At 47.3% G+C, this 22,625-nt stretch overlaps 1 protein-coding gene across 1 annotated transcript in view; it reads left to right on the forward strand.

Moving 5' to 3' along the window:
• The window catches only part of SEMA3F (semaphorin 3F), a 159,064-nt gene extending 139,336 nt beyond the window's left edge, over positions 1 to 19,728 (forward strand). Inside the window, exons 9-19 of the mRNA XM_084839594.1 lie at positions 1,020 to 1,159; positions 2,074 to 2,188; positions 6,320 to 6,389; positions 7,221 to 7,365; positions 10,355 to 10,577; positions 14,052 to 14,140; positions 14,717 to 14,758; positions 15,131 to 15,288; positions 16,028 to 16,095; positions 17,675 to 17,808; positions 19,219 to 19,728. Coding sequence (XP_084695720.1) covers positions 1,020 to 1,159; positions 2,074 to 2,188; positions 6,320 to 6,389; positions 7,221 to 7,365; positions 10,355 to 10,577; positions 14,052 to 14,140; positions 14,717 to 14,758; positions 15,131 to 15,288; positions 16,028 to 16,095; positions 17,675 to 17,808; positions 19,219 to 19,653 — 1,619 coding nt within the window. The 3' untranslated portion in view covers positions 19,654 to 19,728. The remainder of the gene's footprint in view (positions 1 to 1,019; positions 1,160 to 2,073; positions 2,189 to 6,319; positions 6,390 to 7,220; positions 7,366 to 10,354; positions 10,578 to 14,051; positions 14,141 to 14,716; positions 14,759 to 15,130; positions 15,289 to 16,027; positions 16,096 to 17,674; positions 17,809 to 19,218) is intronic.
• Positions 19,729 to 22,625: the final 2,897 nt, after the last annotated feature.

The following is a 22,625-nucleotide window of genomic DNA, read 5'->3' on the forward strand; positions in this document are numbered from 1 at the left end:
GAGGTGCCCAGTAGCCATGTGAATGCTTCTTATTGCATGCCTAAGTCTTGATTTCAACTTCAGCTGACACTTTCCTGTGTCACCACAAAGGGATCCCAAAACTGATCAGCAGAGGCCCAGTAAAATGTCAGCCCTGAACAGAACAATCTGTTGCAGCAGAAACAACAAAGAGTCTGACCTATGGCATCTTAAAAACTAACTTGGTTATTGTGACCTAAGCTTTACTGCATTAGAGCCTATTGTGTCAGTTGCACTGGGCCTGAGGCCTGCAGTGAACCTGCAGCAACCATATGACATCTACAATATGCATCCAGACTCAGCCTTCTGTCACTCATCCCACATTATTAGGTTCCAGTCAATCAGCCCCATCAACAAAATTACCATTTCTTTGCATTTCTCTTCTTCCAGCTTTGGGGAAAGGCTAGACATCAGGTCAGTGTCTTCTGGTATGACAGCAAAGCCTGCAAATTTCTGGTTGTGAGGACAGATGCCTTTATGCTACTTGAGCTATTCCGAGGAGCCACTACAGGTCAGCCTAGAATTCTGTGAAGTAAACGTGTGATCACAAGGGTGGAGCCAAGCCTGTGCATGCAACGGAGCCTCACTTTTCAATCAGAATTTACCCTTGATGAAAGAAACATGTCTCAGACAAAGCCAGGGAGGATGTGAGACAAATTGCTGCAATTAACTGAGTAAACCGCATGTTTCATACTAATGCTTTAGGGAAATCTGTCAGATGAAAGGGGCTTGGTCCAATTCCCTCACCCACAAATATCCTTTCTCCACTGGAACAATAAGGAAAGTTCAAGTCTTGGCCAATGTGGTATCTGAGGAAGAAAATCCACACACAATGAGAGGTGAGATGCTGCCTCTTCTAACAGGGATGAAGCATGAGCTAGTGAAGAATCACATGGATTTTATTGCAGCCCCAACGGTCTAGGTTGCCTGGAAGTCCTGGAGGCTGGGAAGACCCCTGTCCCCGTCCCCAACAATGCTGTTGATTTAACTCCTCTTTGCAGATCCAGCTTTTGTCCATGCACAGCTCATCCCGGACAGCGCCGAGAGGAATGACGACAAGCTCTACTTCTTCTTCCGAGAGAAATCCACCGATTCCCCTCAGAGCCCTGTTGTCTACTCCCGCATTGGTCGCATTTGCCTGGTACATGCTGAGGAAGAATAGGGCTGGGTGTAGTCAGGGAGGGGCTGTAGCTCAATGGTAAAGCTCAGGCTTTGCATGCAGAAGGCCCCCGCTTCAATCACCAGGTAGGGCCAGAAAAAGAACCTTGTCTGCAACCCTGCGGAGCCGCTGCCAGTCAGTGTCAACCATACCCGACTGGATGGACTGATGGTCTGTCTCGGTATTAGGCAGTTTCCTATGTTCCAATGAAAGCTCCCTGTAAGTTCCATGTACCTGGACCCCTTTCTCTTGCCCCCACCCCCTCTCTCGTGAAAGGCAGGTACCGTTGTTTGTTTTTCTCAGTCCCTCCACTGCCACCACTGCCACCTCCCTATATTGTCCACTGGTACAAACGGGTGGGAGACCATCTTAACTGGGCACTTCCATGAGTCTGAACTCTCTCAGCCAGTTCACATAGACTGGGTTCACCCAACACGCTAACCCACACCCAGTGATTGAGTGTGAGTTGTTGTTGAACTGTGGGTTAGCATGTTGACTGAACCCAGGACATTTTCTGCAGTGTGGCTTATTTTTCTTGACAAACCGCCTTGAGAACCCACAATTTGTTGCTGGGTTGTTCACAGTGGTTAACAAGCCACACTGCATGGTTAACAAACCACCCTGTGGAAAATGTCCTAGGTTTAGACAACACGCCAACCCACGGTTCAACAAACGACCCACACTGAGTGTGGGTTAGCATGTTGTGTGAACAGCCCCAAAACGTCCCTTCTTCAAGCGCATGTAAAATACAATGTTGAGAGTCTGACAGCCCAGTCCTAACCATGCTTGCTTAAAAGTAAGCCCCACTGATGTCAGTATGATACGGCTGTAGGCAATAGAACTGCAGCCTCCCTTACACTTTCTGCAACTCAGAATGCTGCCTTCCTTTGGTTTAGAATGACGATGGAGGCCACTGCTGCCTAGTGAACAAATGGAGCACGTTTCTGAAAGCGCGGCTCATCTGCTCTGTGCCCGGGCCTGACGGGATTGAAACGCACTTTGATGAACTCCGTAAGTATACTGAGGGCAGGGAGGTTGGGATTGTGAAAATGCCAAGGAACCCGACATCTTAACAGACCCCTGACCTGTGAAAGCTCAGGTGTGTAGTGATCTCAAACTGGCAGCCTGTGGGCTGGGTCTACTCCCCAGCGCCATTCCATATTGCCCCTGAGAGGCCTACCAAAAGGTCTGGTAAGATGTTTGTCTGGTTTTCATTTGTAAGGAAAAATGTTTTTCCTGAAACTAAAAAATGGAGATATTCCCTCACTTTAATATTACACCCCTCCTGCAGATTGTGTACGTTACATGCACATATTAGTATGTAATGCAGTTTCTAAGCACATGTGAAGCGCTGGTTGCTACATGAAGGCAACCTTAACTTTATTATAGAGGCCACATATGTAGAGGCAAGGACGGGGGGTCAATTTGTACTGCAATCTTCATTTCTGGCTTCCAGACATTTGTGTAGAGAGTAAAGTGGCCCCAGAAGAATATAAAAGTTGACCAATATACTCCATACCTAATTTTTAAAATTGAACATTAATAGGGTACATGCCTGTCTGCAAGCTGGTCTGAAAGACTACCCCCTAATCCCAGATTTGGGGGAGGGGGGAGTAGTTCTGTTTATATTCAGTGGGACCAGGGTGCACATGCTCAAAGGAACTCTTCTTTATTTTTATTCTTTATTTTTACATGGAATTTTAAAATAAAGTTGCAGATACGGGCAACAAAAAGGAAAAACACCGCATAACAATACAACAAAATAACTTCTTAAGTGGGGTGGGAGAAAACCTCACAGGCTACAGTCCATAAGCCAGGACTGAGGCTGGGCACTGTGGATAGGTGCCAGGGCTTTGCCCCAAGGAACCTTGGCTCAAATGAAGCACTGAACATTCCATCTCCCTTCTTGGAGCATTGATGGCAGAAATCTGTAACCCAGAGTGCACTGGGGCCTGGCAAAACAAGAAATACAAGGTGCCCAGCAGAAGCCTCCATAACGTGACTTTTTGATCACTGTAATGGGAAACTCATGAACTTGAGCACACTCCGGGAGAGAGCGGAGGACAGGAAGGCCTGGCGTGCTATGGTCCATGGGGTCATGAAGAGTCGGACACGACTTAATGACTGAACAACAACAAATGGGAAACTGAGTGTATTTGTGGAGAAGGCAGCTGGGGAGAAAGAGGACATCTCCTTAATGTAACCTTCCCCAACCTGATGACCTCTAGATGTGTTGCACTACAATGCCCATCGGTCCCGGCCAGCATGGCCAATGGTCACGAATGCTGGGAGTTATAATCTAAAACATCTGGACGGCACCAGGTTGGCATAGTATATTATGGCTTGAAGAGACCTTAAGAATGATCTAGTACAGCCTTGTAAGGATCTGCCACGTCACAAACATTTCTAGCAGAATTCTCCTTATCACAGCAAAGTACAGTCTGCGATCCAGCTAATTTACAGTGTCCCACAATCAGAGAGCACAAGCAGACCCAAGACTCACACAACCATGCCTCTCTTGGATGTGGTGCAAGTTGAACGACACTTATTCAGATAAGTTAAACGGTAACATTTAGCTAAAGCAGCAGGAAAACTAACAGTGGCATTTTGATAGGTCCACGAAGAGACATTAAAAGGCAGTTTGAGAGATAAGAACATCCATTAAAGTGGAAGGTCTGAGATGGAAGATGAAAGAAAGAGGGTTAGAAATAGCAACAGCAATGCCTTTGAGTGGACATTTTACATTTGGATTTAATAGGTGGCATGCTTCCATTAAAATGCGCTACAAATAAGTTTCATTTTCCCCAAAGGAAAGTTTTGAATAAAACGTGGGGGGGGGGGGCTTCATATCAGCAACATTGTAAAAGTTTGTTCTACACAACTTTTTCAGCTTCATTTTGGAAGTGCAGCTGAGTCCCAGCACCTTTTCTTTTACCATGCTATATTAGTAAGCCTTCAACAATTGCAGGGAGAGAGAGAGAGTATTTTGTGGTGTGGGTGGTGAATTGCAGGGCTGGCTATGCGTGTGCCGTGGGGAGTGGAAGCCCATTTGCACAGGGAGTCAGCTTGACCTGCCCGTGGGCTTACTAGCTTTGGGGACAGGGGAAGATTAAAGCCTCCAGTGCTGGTATGGTTGATTCCTGCACTGAGCAGGGGGTTGGACTCGATGGCCTTGTAGGCCCCTTCCAGCTCTACTATTCTATGATTCTATGACTTAGGATCCCATTCCTGCAAAGGTAAGCTCCTAGTAGGGTGCTCGCCAGCTTTCTCTCAATACAGGCCAGACAGATGGCTGCTGCTGATTCTGCGAGCAGCCACAGTGCGGCTTTTATCGCCTTCAGTGGCCTTTGATGGATTGTCTCTCACCAGGAAGCGAATTAGCACTGTCCCCTCCCCTGCACTGGCCTTGCCTTGCTTCCCCCAAATCATTTCCAGATGTTCCGCAGGATCCCTTGATTCCCTTGGAGACAGAATGAACTCAAAGCCTCCTCACAGCCAGCGCCCCGTCCTGCCCACACACCAGAGTGTTCTCTGCTGGGGCTGAATTAGAACTTAGAAGTGACATCCATAGGACACCACTGTGTAGCTCTCACTCTGGAACCCCAGCCTGAATCCAAATAAGGAAATGGCAGTTTGAAGCCTGAACACATCTCTGGCTGAGTATGAAAGTCATGTAGGTATAGGCAGTCCAACCCCACTGATGTGGATTATCACTCTTTGGCTTGGACCCAGTTTTGGTCCTACTTAGAGTAGACCTACTGAAATAAATGGGACGTGAGTTAACTCAGTAGGTCTTAGAATCATAGGGTTGGAGGGGGCCTACAAGACCACCGAGTCCAACCCCCTGCTCAGTGCAGGAAGCCTGATTCCCAGGCGGTCTCCCATCCAAGTACTAACCAGGGCTGGCCCTGCTTAGCTTCCCAGATCAGGCGAGATCAGGCACATCCAGCCTGTTGCTCGTTCTCTAAGGAGGACTAAGTCTGGATCCAACCCATAGAATTTGGAAAGAACAAAGCATCTGGCCATGATAAGAGGTCCTTATTAGTTAGTTACCATTAGGGACAGTAGTTGCAGTTCAGTTCAGAATAAATTAACTTCACCTAGCTGAACCCTTGCCACCATCAGGCTAGACTCGGGTCTGGCCTGGTCAGCTGTAGCTCTGCATCTGCATAAACCTGACCCAGGCACTGGGCGGGGCAGGGCCAGCTTGCCTTGCCAAGGGCTCTGAGTTTCCTGATCATTTGCACCACCTCACTCAAGGCAGAATTAGATGTCCAAAGAAGCATGGAGCAGCCGCTGTTCCATGTTTCCTTTCTCCCAGTCCTCAATAACACCTTTTGGACCACAATGTGTAACATGCCATCTTTGGACTGTGCATGTCTCTGCCCCTGCCTCCTGTCAATGGCTGTTGGCAGACAGGAACTGTCCAGTGTAATGGCATCATTACACTGGGCATGTTTAGCCTTGAGAAGGCTGAGGGGAGATAGGATAGCACTCTGCAAGTACTTGAAAGGTTGCCACAGAGAGGAAGGCCAGGAACTCTTCTCGATCATCCCAGAATGTAGGACACTGAATAGTGGGCTCAAGTTACAGGAAGCCAGATTCCGGCTGAACATCAGGAAAAACATCCTGACTGTTAGAGCAATACGACAATGGAACCAATTACCTAGGGACATGGTGGGTCTCCCACACTGGAGGCATTCAAGATGAGGCTGGACAGCCCCCTGTCAGGGATGCTCTGACTTGGATTCCTGCATTGAGCAGGGGGTTGGACTCGATGGCCTTGTAGGCCCCTTCCAACCCTACTATTCTATGATTCTATGATCACTCCACATGGTGTGTTGCCCTAGGCCAGCCTTCCTCAACCTGGTGCCTCCAGGTGTTTTGGCCTACAGGCCCCAGCGTTCCTGACCAACGGCCATGCTGGCCAGGGCTGATGAGAATTTAAGCCCACAGCATCTGGAGGGCACCAAGCTGGGGAAGGCTGCAGTAGACATTGCCAAGAAGAGCTTTTCCTTTGATTGTCTCAAGGTAGCATTTCATTCCATTCTTATTGTCAGACTCACCCCACCTATCCAAACACATGCACGCACACGCCATGTGTTGCTAACTGTCTCCCTAACTGTCTCCTTTCTCTTCAAGAGGATGTCTTCATCCAGCAGACGCAGGATGTGAAGAATCCCATCATTTATGCTGTTTTTGCTGCCTCTGGGTGAGTGTGCTCTGGGAACAGGATTTGTGCTTGTCTACACTCAAGCCTTTACAAGGCAAAGCCTCAACCTTGGCTTTGGAGCTGAGATCATGCTAAAAGCAGGCGCTGTTCAGCCTGGTTTGTGCATCGTTGTGATGCGCTCCATTCCTAGCTGAGGCGGGAGCATGGTCTTGGACAGGGTCATCCTGGAGTTTTCTGGCAGAGCTGGAACTGAGCCTGGAAGTACTTGCTTGCCAAGCTTGGGGTTTTCCCACAAGCCTAGTCATAGCAGCTGTAGCAGATGACTTGATCCCTTGGGGAAGTTGGCAGGTGGAGTCCACCCCACCCCAGACACACACCAGGATTTATTTACACCCCTACAGGGTCAAGAGGGCATCAGGTCCTTTGTTGGACCAGCAAGCAGCAGCTAATGCCATTTTTCTCAGTGCTTCTGACTGGAATGACTAATCCTGGAATGTTTATACCATAGCAGGAACATGGCTTGATAACTCTAAAGCAGCTGCTCCGGGCTGGTCCCAGAACATCAAAATTGCATTGTCTTATCCTACCCCCCACTCCAGCCCCCCGGTTGCTGGCTTGGCACTCCGTGCCAGGCAGGAAATCTCTGCTTCTCCAGGGTCCGTGTCATTGCACATGTTAGCAAGGGTTTAAGGGCATTTCAAGGGCTTGCCAGCAACCAAGGGTGAGGAGAGAAGAATGCCTCCCCTTTGCAGCTGTGGAGGGCCTGGGAGGGTGTGGTGGAGGCACACGTGGAACATTGCCGCCAACTTTTATATGCAAGGCAGACAGTCACACTTGGGACTAACGCCCCCCCCCCCCCTCCTTACACAGGTCTGTGTTTAAGGGCTCCGCTGTGTGCGTCTACTCCATGGCCGACATCCGCATGGTCTTCAATGGGCCTTTTGCCCACAAGGAAGGCCCCAACTACCAGTGGATGCCTTTCACAGGCAAAATGCCTTATCCCCGCCCAGGCACGGTAAGTATGGGTGAGCTCTCCAGGGCACTGCTTCACTCCTGAGGCACTGGCCTGAAGTGACCCTACCTCCCTTACTGCAAATATATGCAGTCCAAGCTCAAGAGGTTTGTATATAGACATCTGCCCTTGGTGGCATGAATATACACACACGTGCGCGCACACACTTTCAAGATAAGTGAAAGAATGTGCATGTGCAATGGAGGGCTCATTTGTGTGTGTCCCTTTCATTAATGGATTTCCTGTTTCATGCGAGGATCCACACTGAGCCATAACTCACTGGTAAAGCAAAGGCGTTCATTCACAGACCGTTCAGTCCTTGGTTGAGGGCGCAATCCTACGCATGTTTAGATGGGAAAAGTCCTACACTCCTAGCATTCCCCAGCCAGCATGCTGGGGAATGCTGGGAGTTGTAGTACTTTTCCCCATCTAAATATGCATAGGATTGTGCCCTAAAGGATTTCAAACGACAAGGCTAAGAAAGACTGAGCAGATTTCTTCCTGTTGGAGTAGGCTAGAAAGGCCACTGGGTCACAAAGGACAAAGCAGAATGAGCTGCAGCAAAAATTTTATTCATATAGAACAAACCCCGGTAAGTTTTGAACCTACTGGTTCTTTATCCGGGGAATTTGGGTGCCAATAAGTTTTGTTCTAAAATGATTTTTTAAAAGGGACTCAGTTCCACAGTAGGTTGGACCGATGGTCTGCATCCATATAAGGTAGCTTCATGAGTTCAATTTTGAATGAATTCATATGAGGTAGTATTTCTGATTTAATAATTCAGAACAGAAGTACAAATGGTTGGCAGGCCTGGATGTGGGAGGCGATTGTTCAGTGGCAGAGCATGTGCTTTGCAGATAGAAGGTCCCAGGTTCAGTTCTTGGCATCTCCGCTGAAATGGATTAGGGTTAGGGATGTATGGATTGTGTAAAACCTGTTCCGTCTGTGTTTCACAGATTGTCAGGCACCTTTTGTTCCGTCATCCGCCTATCAACAGAATTGGGGTTTTTTCCCTCCAAATTTGCACAAATTCACACATGCAAAAATGCACAAATTCCCCCCAAATGTGCACATTCCCCCAAAATGCACCTTTCCGCGCTTTAGCCTATAGGAGAAACACACATTTTTATGGCTTTTTTTTTTTTTTTTTAAGCGTATTATTCTATGACAAAATTTGTGCAAAATTCAGGAAAGTTAGAAAAATGGTCTGGAAGCCTATGGAATCCGCCCGACAGGGGAAAAACCAGTCTGCTGCAGAATCCACACGTCTGAGTCATAAAAATCCAAACTCATTTGGTTCTGTTGTGGATTTTTCCGACATCCCTAATTTGGGGTAGCAAGACTGGGGAAAACATCTGCCCTAAGGCCTTGGAGCACCACTGTCAGTTTACCTTCTCCAACCTAGTGCCCTCTAGATGTTTTTGACTACAGCATTCATCATCCCTGTCAATTGGTTATGCTAGCTGGGCCTGATGGGAGCTGTAGTTCCAAAATCCTGGAGGGCACCAGGGTGGGGAAGGCTGAACCAGGTGGTCCAACGGTCTTAATTCAGTATGTACATAAGTATTTCCCCTTCCTCCTTTTTCAAGGTTGCAGTGAAGGGATGTATTACTGATGGAAAGACTTTGCTGTTGAACATATGCTGTCCCCTCCCCCACTGCTCTTATCCTGCTGCCCCATTTTCCCCTCCTGTGTGCGTGCCTCCTGCTCCGATTCTCTCTCCCTCTCCCTCCTTGCCCTGTTCTTCCTGGCCTATGGTCCTCCAGCCCTCTCCTCCCTTGGTATCTGCATCCTTTGCTATAATGCAGCCAACAGCTTTTCAGCCCTGCTCACTGCTTGACATTTGGCCGCCGTGTGGGAGGCTGATTAGTGTTTCCTCTCCAGGTTGGTGGTCTCCAGACTCATTTGCTGGCATCCCTTCCTTGTTGGCAAAACACCCAAAAAGAAGGAGAACTCATTTCTTCATTTTATTGGCCTGGAGAACACGGCTTTCTGGTCTCTTTTGCTCATACACCCGACAGGGCCCAAAAGAGCCAGATATGGTCTTGGCTGTGCTATGGGGAGGCCTCCAAAAAATATTAAGAACAGGCTGTGTTTGGCTCTCATAGCGTAGCAGCTGGGACAGATGGGATGCTGAGGTTTGTGTGAGCAGTACTGAAAACACCCCACAACCAAAGAGTGATCTTCCTGTCAGCAAAAAAGAATAGACTTTCAAAGGGGTACCTCAATCCTAGAAAAGATTCAAGGGGTGCCGCATTGTGGTGCATGGTAAAGAAACTGAAGGCAGCCTGGGTGAGATGAGATGTTAACAGCATGGATATTTTATAGCCCTAGTCTGAAGGGCCAACTTCACTGGCTCCATCCAGCAGCGTATTCTCTGCCCACAATATAAAGAGGAGACCCTTTAAAGCCTTCCTTCCCCCAGACTTAAAAGCTTTGACAACAGAAGCTTTGACAGCTACTATGTTATCTTTTTTCTCCCAGGCTTTTTAGTCCTTCAAAATTAAAAACTGTGCTAGTGGTTTTCTAGGTCTTTGCACTGCTGCTGGCCTTTACTTTGGTTTTATTTTGTTGCTTTAAATATTTTTGGGTATTGTTATCTTTTTGTATTTAAGTTTTGAGTTTAAGTTTAAGAATTTTGTTTTTAGTTTTGTTTTGTGAACTACCAGAGAGTTTTGGCAGGACAGAAGTGTAATAAATAAATTTGACAGAGTTCTGATGCATCTCAGCAGCTGATGCCCATTCTCTTAGCATTCCCTCCTTGGCATAAGGAGGGAATCCTGCTACAAAAAGCAGCCCAGGTACATTATAGGGAGGATGCACTTGGGATTAGGGGCTATACTGGGGAGAAGACAGGAGCACCTGTGGGCTAGACAGAACCTACTGACTGCCTGTAACACATGCATCCGGTAAGACAAGCAGAAATCCTATTACAGCATTGACAATACCACATCTCACGCCTTTGCTCTGTGTTTCTGCCTTGGGTTTTCAGTGCCCAGGAGGGACATTCACACCCTCAATGAAATCGACCAAGGACTACCCTGATGAGGTTATCAACTTCATGCGCACTCATCCCATGATGTACAATGGCGTGTACCCCATACATCGCCAGCCACTAGTGGTGAGGACCAACGTCAACTACAAGTTCACAACTATTGCTGTGGACCAGGTGGATGCAGCTGACGGGCGCTATGAGGTGCTTTTCCTGGGCACAGGTACCCACTGATGTGCACTGAAGAGAATACACAAATACCTTCCACTCACCACCACCACCCAGCCTGAAAGACAAGTACTTTGGGTTGGTTCACTCAGTGGGGTAATGAGCTGGGAAGGACTTGTTTAGCTGCATTTTCCTATAGCTCACCATCACCACCACCCCCAGCTCTAATCAGATTTGGAAGAATGCTCTTTGGCAATGCAATCAGTTGGAAGGGAGGAATAGCAGATCCCAGCTTCCATTCACAGCAGATTTCAATATTTCAGGAGCACAGAAGCCCATTTGGAATTATTGTAAGAACACAAGAAGAGCTGTGCTGGATCAGACCAAGGCCCTGTCTAGTCCCGTATCCAGTTTCCCATAGTGGCCAGCCAGATGCTTCTGGGAGGCAGGCCCACAAGCAGAGCATGAGAGCAGTAGCACCTTCCTGCTTGTGTTCCCCAGCAGCTGGTATTCAGAAGCATACCGATTCCTTTTTGTCTGGGGTCTCTGTCTACAGAATCCATTTCTTCCCAAGTCACATTCCAGAACTCCTTTCAGTGGGCCTTTGCATGTACAATTGATCCCTCTTTTTTTATGGATTTGGGCCTACAAGCCCATTCCAGATGTGAGAACCAGAATTCAGGCAGTGCTCTTTCAGTCTGAAGTTAATGAAAACTCCCCTGGGACCCTATGATGCTAAGAATATAAGAACTCCCTTGCTCAACCAGGCAGAGACTTCATCTATTCCAGCTTCCTACTTTCAAAAATGGCCAGCCAAAAGGTCTAGCCTTGCCTTTACCTAAGCGTACGAGTGGAAGGTAACTTTTTGGCTTAGTGGAATCAGTGTTCACCTACCAGCTTTGTGAGCAGATGTGATGTGCATCCTCACAAGTCTAATCAAGCAATATTGATCCCCACCCCAAGAGGGGTCCAGTCATGTATCTGCCCTGGAAACCTGTGGAGGTATCACAGGCTGATCTGCCTGTGTGCAAACCTCTTGCCTTGAAGTGGAATAGAGCTGTATTGCTGGCTGAGTAGTTGAAGCACAGGGGCATAGGATTACGTGAAGGGCTGTATGACAGCAAAGCCCTAACACAGGGAAGGAGAGCATGTCTAGCCAACTAATGATGGCAGGAAGTGCTTGCACTAGGTCCAATCTGCTGTAGGTGAGTTACTTGTCTCCCAGCAGGCCAAAGGAGTCCAGCCAGCACTCCAAGCAGGTGGCCAGGAATGCTAACGATCCAGAAAGTTTTCGTTAGCTGGCAACTGCTCTTTCCCTGCACAGCTGTTCCCTGGCTACCCAATTCACTGCATAGCCCTTGGCAGCTGTGCACTGTCCCGGCACCACCTGTCCCAGCCTGTAGGGAGTTTCCTCTTTCTGCTTGGCCATAGGTGTAACGAATTTCCAGATCTTGGTTGTTTCCTGTTGCAGAAAGAAGCAGAAAAGGTTGAATGAGTACAGGAATTTGGGCCACCTCATGGAATGAATGAATGAATGAATGAATGAATGAATGTGGGAAGCATTCCGTTCAGAGTGCAAACAGGGCAGGGGAGTTGGCTTGGGGGCATGGGCAATAGGTGCTGATTTTCAGCTTTCTCTCCAGCCAAATGGACTGGTAATAAATGAAGCTGCCAGTTCACTATTCAGAACAACCCAGTCTGATGAATTAATTTAGCAGAGGTGCCATTTAGAAAGGGTGGGGAGGGATGGGTTGCCTCCCACACTCCTATTTTTTTTTTAAAATCCTCCTCGTTGTTGGAGACTACATTATGCCCTGAAGGAAGGCTCAAAACCAACCTACACCCACCCCCAAATCCAGACTACATAATTAGCTTAGGTCTTCTTCTAGGATAGATTCAGAAATAAAACATACTTTCCCACTCTTTCCTTACCCCTTTTCTCGCCAATTTGCTGGGCAGTTGAACTACTAGGTTGACTAGGACTATTGTTTCCTTTTATCAGCTGAAATTCAAGGCAGCACTGATGTTGGCAGTCATGTTAGGTTCAGATGAAGGTGGGCATGCAGTTAGGGAGGCACTGACCAGGGCTGCATGATCAGTGGAAAGCAGCATGGCTTAAATAAGCTGCAGTGACTTGCAGTATGTGCTGGCCGCCATTGTGCAACTCAAGGTGTGGCAGGTGGTTGCTGTGGCTTATCGTGTTGTGCAAACCCAGGCAGGGTGGCTTGTTACCATGTTTAATAAGTTACCCAGAGCCCAGAGGCTGTTCTTGGTTTCTGCAGTGGCTTGTTAACCATGGTAACAAGCCACCCTGCCCAGGTTCACACAACACAATAAGCCCAGAAACCACCTGCCACATCTTGAATATTCACAGTGGCGGCCAGCACGCACTGCAAGTCACTGCGGCTTATTTAAGCCATGCTGCTTTCCACTGATCATGCAGACCTGATCAGTGCCTCCCTAAATGAGTTTAAGGTGCATGCCCACCTTCATCTGAACCTAACAGATGAACCTATATGCACACACTGAGCATATACCACTGTATAATCCTCCTAAGGATCATTTGCATCCCCATCAGCTCATAACATATGCCACTGTGACTGATACACTCGGGGCTAAAATAACACAGCACAGAACAGTTTTATTGAAAGAAAGATTGCTTATAACATAAGTTCATTCTTAGCAAGGTTTGACTGTTTTTAAATGCTTATTGTATTTTGCTATAATATTTTTTTAATGACCAGATGTAATATTCATCCTGAGACTGATAGGATGTATGGATAAAGTGTTTTCCTTATACACTCTTTTTATAAGCCAGATCCATGTGGTTCTTTGAGACTTGCATGTAGTTGCTTTCATTTCCCATTTCTGACAATGATATTCCAGTGCCACCATGGTTTTCTTATCTGTCACCTTCTCCACTCCACGCAGTGTGTCCACACAAGTACCCTTTCTTTATCCTGAATTCTTCCATTTGCCCCTTTGGTTTAGTTTGGGTCATATTTTTTCTATGATGAAGAATGTCTTACATTTTCTGCCCATACATACACCCTTCTCTCAGGACTGTGGGCTGTTCTTTAGATTTGGGAATTACGGGATATTAATGTTCAGTGCATACAGGCATCTGCAGATTCTTACAAGGAGCAGAACTTTCTCAGTGGTGGGCATCTCTCTACAGAACCTTTGACCAAAGAGGTTCATTCAGCCAGTTCTCTTATGGCAGGGGTGGGGCCGCCAGATGCTGCTGGACTGCAGCTCCCATCAGCCCTAGCCAATGTAGCCAATGATGAAAGATGATGGGAGTTGCAGTCTAAACAACATCTGGATGGGCACACGTTCCCCATCCCTGTCTTATGGATAACTTTTGGAGAAGTTCCATAAGGTTTGGCTGACACGCTATTTTAGGAGTAAGAAAACTAGTCTTTCACAGATGCTCTATAAGGGTATGAGCAATGCCGATATTAGCATTTAAACATCATGGTGCCCGATTGATGCTAAATGCCCTCTTTGGGTTTCCTTTGCATTGCAGATCGTGGCACTGTCCAAAAGGTTATAGTCCTGCCCAAAGATGATATGGAGACAGAAGAGCTGATGCTAGAAGAGGTGGAGGTGTTCAAGGTAAGCCACTGCTCACCCAAAGTATTTCAGGGTCACCTGCTCCTCCATGAAGCAGGTGGGGCTGAGAGCTGGGGTGGTGTAGTGGCAAAGAGTGTGAACTGTGAAGTTCCTTGCTCAAATTTCGCCTCAGCCATGAACTTGGTTGGTGGCTGGGGGTGATGAAATCAACAGCAGCAGTACAGGTGGCTGTAAGTAATCTTAAAATGGGCAGAGCATTGGGGATCTGAGGTAGAGACAATGGGGGGTCAGTCATGGTGGCTCAGGTAGTGTACAGTCTTCTCTACCTCCTCCCTGTTATTTACAATATGGAGCTGATAATACTTGCCTAGCTTCCAGGACTGTTGCAAGGATTGCCAAGATGGGCAGTCAGAAAGCAGTTTCTAAATGCTTAGAATTCCATGATGATGACTGATGGAACCACAGACCAAGGAGTGTCACACTACCCAGATAAAATGGTTGTCCACTTGGATTCGCCTTTCCTCTGTGTGCGCTCTCCAAACTACTCCAAAGCTTTTTGCGAGGGTAGCCGCACCCTCTAATATCTGGATTAATTACCACAATGTGGTTTCCCTATAGGTTCCAGCCCCCATCAAGACCATGACCATCTCTTCCAAAAGGGTGAGTGTATACGTCTTTTACTGCGATAGTTACTTGACCTGGTCTAGACAAGTGTCAGGGGAGGAGAGGGTGTTCTTTGACTAGTTGTCAGCAATAGTTATCTTAGCAAAAGGCCAAGAAATGTGGAGGTTCCCCCACCGCCACCATTCTGGCAATTCCCCATTTTCCCTTGAGTATCTGCTGTTGGCATGGGCTCACTCCAAAGGTTGGTTGGTGGATTGGAATGCAGGTCTAGGTGAACTGGACAAGGAGGCTTTTCTGTCCATCCTCTCTCCAGAAATTGTATATCACTTCCATGCCTGCCTTCGGTATGCTGAGGGAGGAGAAGGATCTAGCCCTGTAGAAACCTGAACATTACTTTTACCCCAACAGCAACAGCTCTATGTGTCCTCAGCCATCGGGCTAACACACCTGGCCCTTCACCGTTGTGACGTGTATGGAGAAGCCTGCGCTGACTGCTGCCTAGCCAGGGACCCCTATTGTGCCTGGGATGGCAAGTCCTGTTCCCGCTACTCTGCTTCCTCCAAGAGGTACTGTGTGGCTGTGAGGATGGCAGGGGACATATTTCCACCCCAGTACGCAGCTGTATGTTGGGAATTCTCTACAAAAAGGGACTTGGAAGAATGACTGCAGGGTCACGAACACTGTATAACAGGGGCTATTTCCAAGAGTTCTCAGAATGCTTGAGAGTTGACTTTGCAGCTTGATTCTGGGAATATTCTCAGGAACTAGCTGTATTGTCAAAAAGGGGGAGGTCTAAGAAAGATTTATGCCAGATGGTAGCTGAGGAGCAATGCAGGAAGAAGTTACTGGCAGTGCATCTGGGTATTGGTAAGGAGTATGATTGTTCCAGGGCTGGGCAAGGATCTTGGGAAGGATTTGAGACTGCCATTATTGGCTGAGAATTATTCTAGGGTTCAGTGCCTAGGGACAGACCTGACAGGCAGTGTGACAAATCCTCTTCTATTTCTGCTGTGGTGCAGTGCAATTTTATCTCCATTATATTTTTAGAATTTTTTTGGTAATGCCTGTTTTAGCCTCCACCATTTTTAATTGGTTGCTTTTAATTGGTTTGTGTTTTAAATCTATTTATATGGATTTTACTTATGTTTTGAGAGCTATTGGCTATAGAGTGACTAATACACTGTAGAAATAAATAAGTTAATAAAAGTGGTTTACAAAGGGCCCATCATCTTGTATCGCTGCTACTGCTGCTGGGAAGGGCCAAGATTCCATCTGCTTACCCGGTTGCTTCTTTCCTCACCACAGGCGGAGCAGACGTCAGGATGTCCGGCATGGCAACCCCATCCGTCAGTGCAGGGGTTACAATTCCAATGGTGAGTGCCACAACCACCCACTGCTAGGATCAGCCTATTTCTGGCCCACGTCCATTTCACGTGTATTCAATCATAAGTCTTGTTTCATCCAATTTCCACATGTGATATATATTTTCAAAACACATGAAAATGTGCATTTACTTTCATATGCAACTTCCCCCTAACATAAACACTTTAGACATGACTTTCCCTAATATATGCATTTTTGTACACAACTTTCTCTGATACGCACATGTTTATAAGCAATTTTTGTGCCAAGAATGGCACTGAAAAGTTTGGAGAAGTGCACAATCTGAAGGATAACTGTGTTCTGATCTGAATATTAGTCTGGGAAGTGCAAATTTGGTTAGTTTGCTAAAAAAAAAAAAAAAGCAGACCAAACTAAATTCTCCCCCATCCCAACCCACCACTGAGGGAACAGAAAGTAGCATTCCTCCCTGGACATCATACTGAAGATCTCCGTGAACCAGTGGCTTGGCTTCTCCTAGCCCCGTGTCTGCCAAATGGATTGTAGGCCAGAGCTGCCCTTCACACTGTGATTTTATCAACCGAGTAGATGGAGGAAGTGGCATTTGACCTGAAGAAGTCAGTGGGGGTTAGGTTATCCTGAAGGAATGGGCATAACCAAGCGCTTAATCACACGGAGCTTTTATCCTGCAATTGAGATGGCTCCTTCAGGGAAGTTTGCAGGCTCTTTCTTTACATGACTCTGTGACCCTGCCACAACCCTCCTGCACTAAATGCCCTTTGTTCCGTTTTTAAATAGATCCGCAGATAATGAGCTATCAAATTACCCCGTTGTGTTCCGCTTCAGTTTCCTCCCTTTAAAGTGGCAGACAAGAAAAGGAACGAGATCAGTGAAGGATAATGGAAGACTCAGACGCAGGAAAAGGCAGGGAGAGCACATGTAAAGGGAGTCAGTGGTGATCCTGCCTTTAAAACGGAAGCTGAAAGCCACGTTTTAAATGCAGGATTTTAGGCTGGTGTAGAAATCCCCAAAGTCCCATTAATCTCAATGGGGCTTACATCCGAATAGACCAAGTACAGGATAGCAGTTTTCAACCAGATTAGCATCTAGATGAAAGGTTGCAGTTGTACAAATAAAGAAAGAAAGCAAAGTCTCAGAGGAGGAGGAGTGAAACAATCGCCAGGAGAAGGGACAGCGTGAGACTGCTGTCCAGACAAGCTGCAGGAAGGTTTTATCCCTTTAATGAAGTACCGCCTTTTCTGCAGGAAAGCCATTTGGCGGAGCACAAATAGCGGCAGTTCATGGAACGTGGTCCAGTGTCCACGCGCACGCACACACACACACCCCCTTGTGTGATTTTCTAAAGTTCGTTACACAAAAACCAGACAGTTAGGATACCCCCTAAAATATATCTATGCTGAATGGTGGATGGATAATTAGCCCAGTGTGGAAAATGGCTGTATAAATAAACTGGGTAGTGGTGCTACTAGCCTTCTCTTGCCAAAAGGGTAAGAGTTGCTTCTAATATATTTTTCTAGAGACTGTCCTGACTGTAATGTGTCCCTTGACAAATGATAATCTGGTCTCCATATGCTCTCTTCCCACCTCTAGCCAGCAAGAACACGGTAGAGGCTGTCCAATATGGAGTGGAGGGAAGCACAGCCTTTCTGGAGTGCCAGCCTCGCTCCCCTCAAGCCGCCATCAAATGGCTGCTGCAGAAGGACAACAGTGACCGAAGGAAAGAGGTATGAGGAGCACATGGGGAGGCAGGCAGGCGGGCCTGGGGTTTCCAGGATGGAACTTAGGGAAGGGCTGGGGAGTGGGGGAAAGTTTCCATCACAGGCTTAGAGGGGAGCCTACCTTCTGCTTCCACAGCTAATTACAATAAATACTGGAGCTGAGCTGTTGTCTCTTTTATTCTCACTTTCGTTGTTGTCAAAAATGTTTCCCCAGTCTGCTTTCAACCACCTCCTTGACTTCTTTCTTTCTTTCTTTCTTTCTTTCTTTCTTTCTTTCTTTCTTTCTTTCTTATTTATTTATATTGTCTTTATCTTTACTTTACTTTTCATCCATACCCCAGATACTAGAAGGGAGTGTGCAAAAGCCCCCAAAGTCTGGGGTTTACGGCTCTCAGAAACTGTGCAGTCCCTGAGCTAGCCCACCGGCAACAGCCCTGGGCAACTCGCATTCTTTGGGAGCTAAGGAACTGTGCTATTTCTGAGCTTGTCTGACCCAGAGCAGGAAAGCTTCCCAATCCAACTCAGCTACAGCTAGAGCAGAGCCGCTTGATATATATGCTCTATAAGCCCTCCTCCTGCCCAGGTCTGCCCCAGTCCTGTCCAGAGTCACCTCTCATCTCCTGAGTAAAAGGATAGGAAGCTGGATCTTTCACCATGACTTGCTGCTTGTCAGGACTGAGGTAGCATGGGAGAAGTCTAGAACTGACATAACAGGAAATAGTAAGCCAGCACTGAGAAGCAAGGAGGGCAAAGGCCAAAAAGAAAGTGCTCAGTCTCTGAATGAAGTATGCCTTGTTCCCCACACACACCCAACGTGCCCTAAAAGTCCCTAATGCTGTGCCCATGGGCACAGTTGTGCCGGCAACATCTCCCTTGACACCTGCCAGGCTCCCTGCACCTCCTGATTTTTTTTAATTTAAAAAATGTTTTTAAATTTGGAAGATGGTATGCTGCAAAGTGAAGTGCCACCCTCCCACGCCATCTTCATTTTCAAGAATGCCTCTGGGCCCTTTATTTCCAAGAATGCCTCTTGGGTAGCTACAGCCCAGCACTTCATTTTGAAGCATGCCCAGCCACCCAGAAAGTTAAATGAAGAAGAAAACTGTGGGTTCAGCAGAGTGGTTTTGTATGTTGGACCCCAGAACCCACCTCTGCCTTATACTTAGGTTCTTGGCCAAGCTACTTTTCTTTTAGTCTCACCAGTTTGCCTTCTGGGAAATGGCTATTTTGTGATCGGTCATGCCCCGCATAGCAGCCATTTTGAAAATGGGCAAGCCTCTCCATGGCAGCCATTTTGTGAGTGCCCACCGTACTCTCTCAACATTTCACATATGCCCACCAGCCTGAAAAGGTTGGGGACCTCACCCCAGTCGAACAGTGCTAAATGTGCTTCCTTGGTATTTCATTCTCCTTTAGTTACGCACTGAAGGACGGGTGCTGAGGACAGAGCAGGGGCTGCTGTTGCGGTCCTTGCAGCTCTCAGATGGGGGCCTGTATTCCTGCACAGCCACAGAGAACAACTTCAAGCACACTGTAGCCAAAGTGCAGCTGCACGTGCTGAGCAGTGAAACCGTCCATGCTGTGCTCTTCCAGTCGGAGGCCCCTGTTCCTTCTGCGGCAGCCATGCGAGCTGGCCTGCCGGGTGCCTTCAGCTCTCACTACCACGATCTGGTGCAGCTGCTCACCCAGCCTGAGATGGGACTCATCAACCAGTACTGCCAGGGATATTGGCGGCACGTGGCCTCCAACCACAAGGAGACTCTGGCTGGTCTCAAAGCCAAGGAGCTGCATGATCAGAAGAAGTCTCGAAACCGCCGGAACCACCAGCCAGAGATGGATCAACAGACATGAAACTGACAACTGAAAGGGACTATGTAATGACAGTGCTATATTTCCCCCTCCCCATTTTAATATTAAAATATCTATAAATATATATATATAAATACATATATATATATATACACACACACACACACACGCACACACACACATGCCTCGCTCCCCCTCAAGACAGTATTTATTTGTAGGTTGTACATAATCTGTGGGTGATGCAGTCTCATCTTGGTGTGAGACGGCAAGGAGCGTGGAGGCGTCCCGCTGGCAGCTTGCTCTTCCTTTCCCCTTTTATCTGCGGTACTGTAAATGACATATTGGAGAAGTGGGGAGTGAGGGCAAAAGTCATCTCTCCCCCTCTACATGCCACTTCAAAGCACACAGCTGCCCCCAAGGTGCAGGGATGTCTGATGGCAGGGGCTAAAAGAAAAGCCGCTGCTCCATTTACTCCACATTAGGGCCCTCATGTGGAATCCAGAAATCCTGAATGGTGGAGCAGAGGCCTTCAAGCCTGGGTCATCATGAGCAAGTTGGAGACTTCTGAGTCACCGTCATTGAAAACACTCCTGCAATTGTCAGACACCAAACATCCTTGCCCACCCTCCGCCAGCACGCCCAGAGGTGTATATAAGCCCCTGCCATACCTACAAAGACTTTAGCACTTTCTTCCCCCTCTGTACATTTCTCTGGCAGGATACTCTCCAGTGTAAAATGCCATGGTGGCTGCACCTCTTAGGAGCTTGAACCATTTCGGAGAGAAGGAAGTGCTTCATCAAGGATACCCATGCATGGGCCTATACAGTGCACCTACTGTTCTAGAAGCAAATTAATCCCGCCATTAGGAAGTCATGGAACAATTTTATGATTTGGTAATGATTCAGCCTGTGCTATTTGGCTGGTGATCTGCAAGAGGTAAAGTCTGTGAAAGTTGTGATATAAAGGTAGTAGGTTACTTGTGGCAATAGACACAACCCAAAGAATGGGCGGGAAGATGGGTATGGCTGTGATCAGAGGCACCTGGCTTTGCTGAGCTAGTTTACTTGATTGATATGAGGCCTCATCCAAGTGGGTTATGCTGGGGAGATGTAATGTATATATGAACCAAAGCTACTCTCCCGTAGTGCTTGTGACAGACACTTCCAAGGCCAAAGACAGCATGGGAGTGGAGGTGGCAGACAGAATGAGGCATCGGTGGATGGCCATCAGGATACCTTGCTTCTGCTCTGCTAGCCATGGGCTGGAGGAATCAATGTCTCAGCTGCCCTACCTAGTTATTTATTATAATTTAATAATATTGATCTGCCCACTGGGAGTCCAAGGGCTTCTTCACACAGAGCTGTTAGCCTGCTATTGAGATTGCTCACTCACTGAAGTTTGTGGGCCCTTTGGATGTTGTTGTGAACCTCCCGGGCATTTCCTGCACCAAATGACCTTTATTCCATTTTTTAAAAGATCGGAGATAATGAGCTATCAAATTACTGCACTTGAGTTCCGCTCCAGTTCCCTTGTGAAAAAGGAAATGCTGCAATAAGAGGAGCCAGACCACAGCGCCATCTAGCGGCTGTATAATGAAACGTATGGAAGACTCAGATACAGGGGAGAAGGAAGGGGAAAGGGGAGGGGGGAGAAGGAAGCAAATGTAAAGGGAGTCCATTGTGATTCTGCATTTAAAACGGAAGCAGAAAGCCCCGTTTTAAATGCAGGATTTTAGGCTGGTATAGAGATGCTCCAAATCCTCAGTCTTGAGCTGGGACAGCCTGTTGTAAGGTGTCTGAATGTTCCCATAAGGACTCCTGTGGTGTTATAATTATTAATCAGACCACATTGGCTACTTGTGCTGCCCAGCAGCACATGCGAGAATCATTCTCTCCCAAAGAGAGAGGAATGTGGGACTCAGTGTGACCAGCGTGTCTTTCTGCTCAATTAGGTGGGTTTCCGAAGATCACAGGCTAAGGACTCTTTAGCATTCACTTCATGCAGCATTCACTGCATGTAGTATCCCTTGTGACAAGGATTATTATCCAGCCACCCCACAGCCAGAAGTAAAGGGGAGTGAGTGTAGGACAGCACTAGCAACCCTGCACAAAAGTGAAGTCAATAACGCAACCATATAGATAAGGTGGGGTTTAGGGTTTGTGGATCTAATTGTGCAAGTGGGAATTTGGCCAACAGCTGTTCATCAACGGTAGGGGTGGGCAACTTGTGGCCCTCCAGATGTATTGGTACAAATCCCATCAGCCCTAGCCAGCACAGCTAATGGTGAGAGATTATGGGAGTTGTAGGCCAAAACATCTGGAGGACCACAGGTTACCCACCCTGGTCTAGGGATTTGTCTTGAATGAAAATATGTAGAGGTAGGGAATGCAGTTCATACCCCAAGGGGACAAAGGAACAGCTCCAAAATATGTAAGAAGAAACAGAATCCACAGGGGGGATGCAGGTGCATGGTGGGGCCATGGTGTGGTTCCAGTTTGGAGTATAGACATACTTTAGGAAAACATGAATGTTAATTTGGTATACAGAGCAGAGAAGCAAAATATGGTTAAATATATTACCACAGTTTCATCTGAGCCAGGCTTGCTCTGCCCCTAAACCTATTTTGAATGTCTGGGATATGGGGGAAAAGAACAGAGTGCATGTTTCTCACCACTGAATAACTATGCTCAGACTAGGGAGGAGGGCTTCTAGGTCAAAGGGTGACCCTGAGGCAGGCTTGTGCCCAGCCCAGCAAATTAAGCACTGAGTACAGCAAACCCTCTTGAATGCTCCCTCTGCCCCCCTCTTCCTTTGATTTCTTCCCTAGCATAGGTGTTTCCTGGATATCTGGGTGTGCCTTCTCCTTTAGGTTTTGTTTTAGCAGAGGGTCCAGTTCTCTTTTCCCTTGGACTTCTCCTTTAGGCTGGTTTCATTGGTGTGGGCATGACTTTTATGTTCGATGCCTCCAAAGAGAAATTAAGGGGCTTCTCCACATGGGCCTTTATCCTGCGATC

This window comes from Heloderma suspectum, chromosome 2 (genome assembly GCF_057233095.1).
Source record: "Heloderma suspectum isolate Gila_16-S chromosome 2, 16-S_ref, whole genome shotgun sequence".
Lineage (NCBI taxonomy): Eukaryota > Metazoa > Chordata > Lepidosauria > Squamata > Helodermatidae > Heloderma > Heloderma suspectum.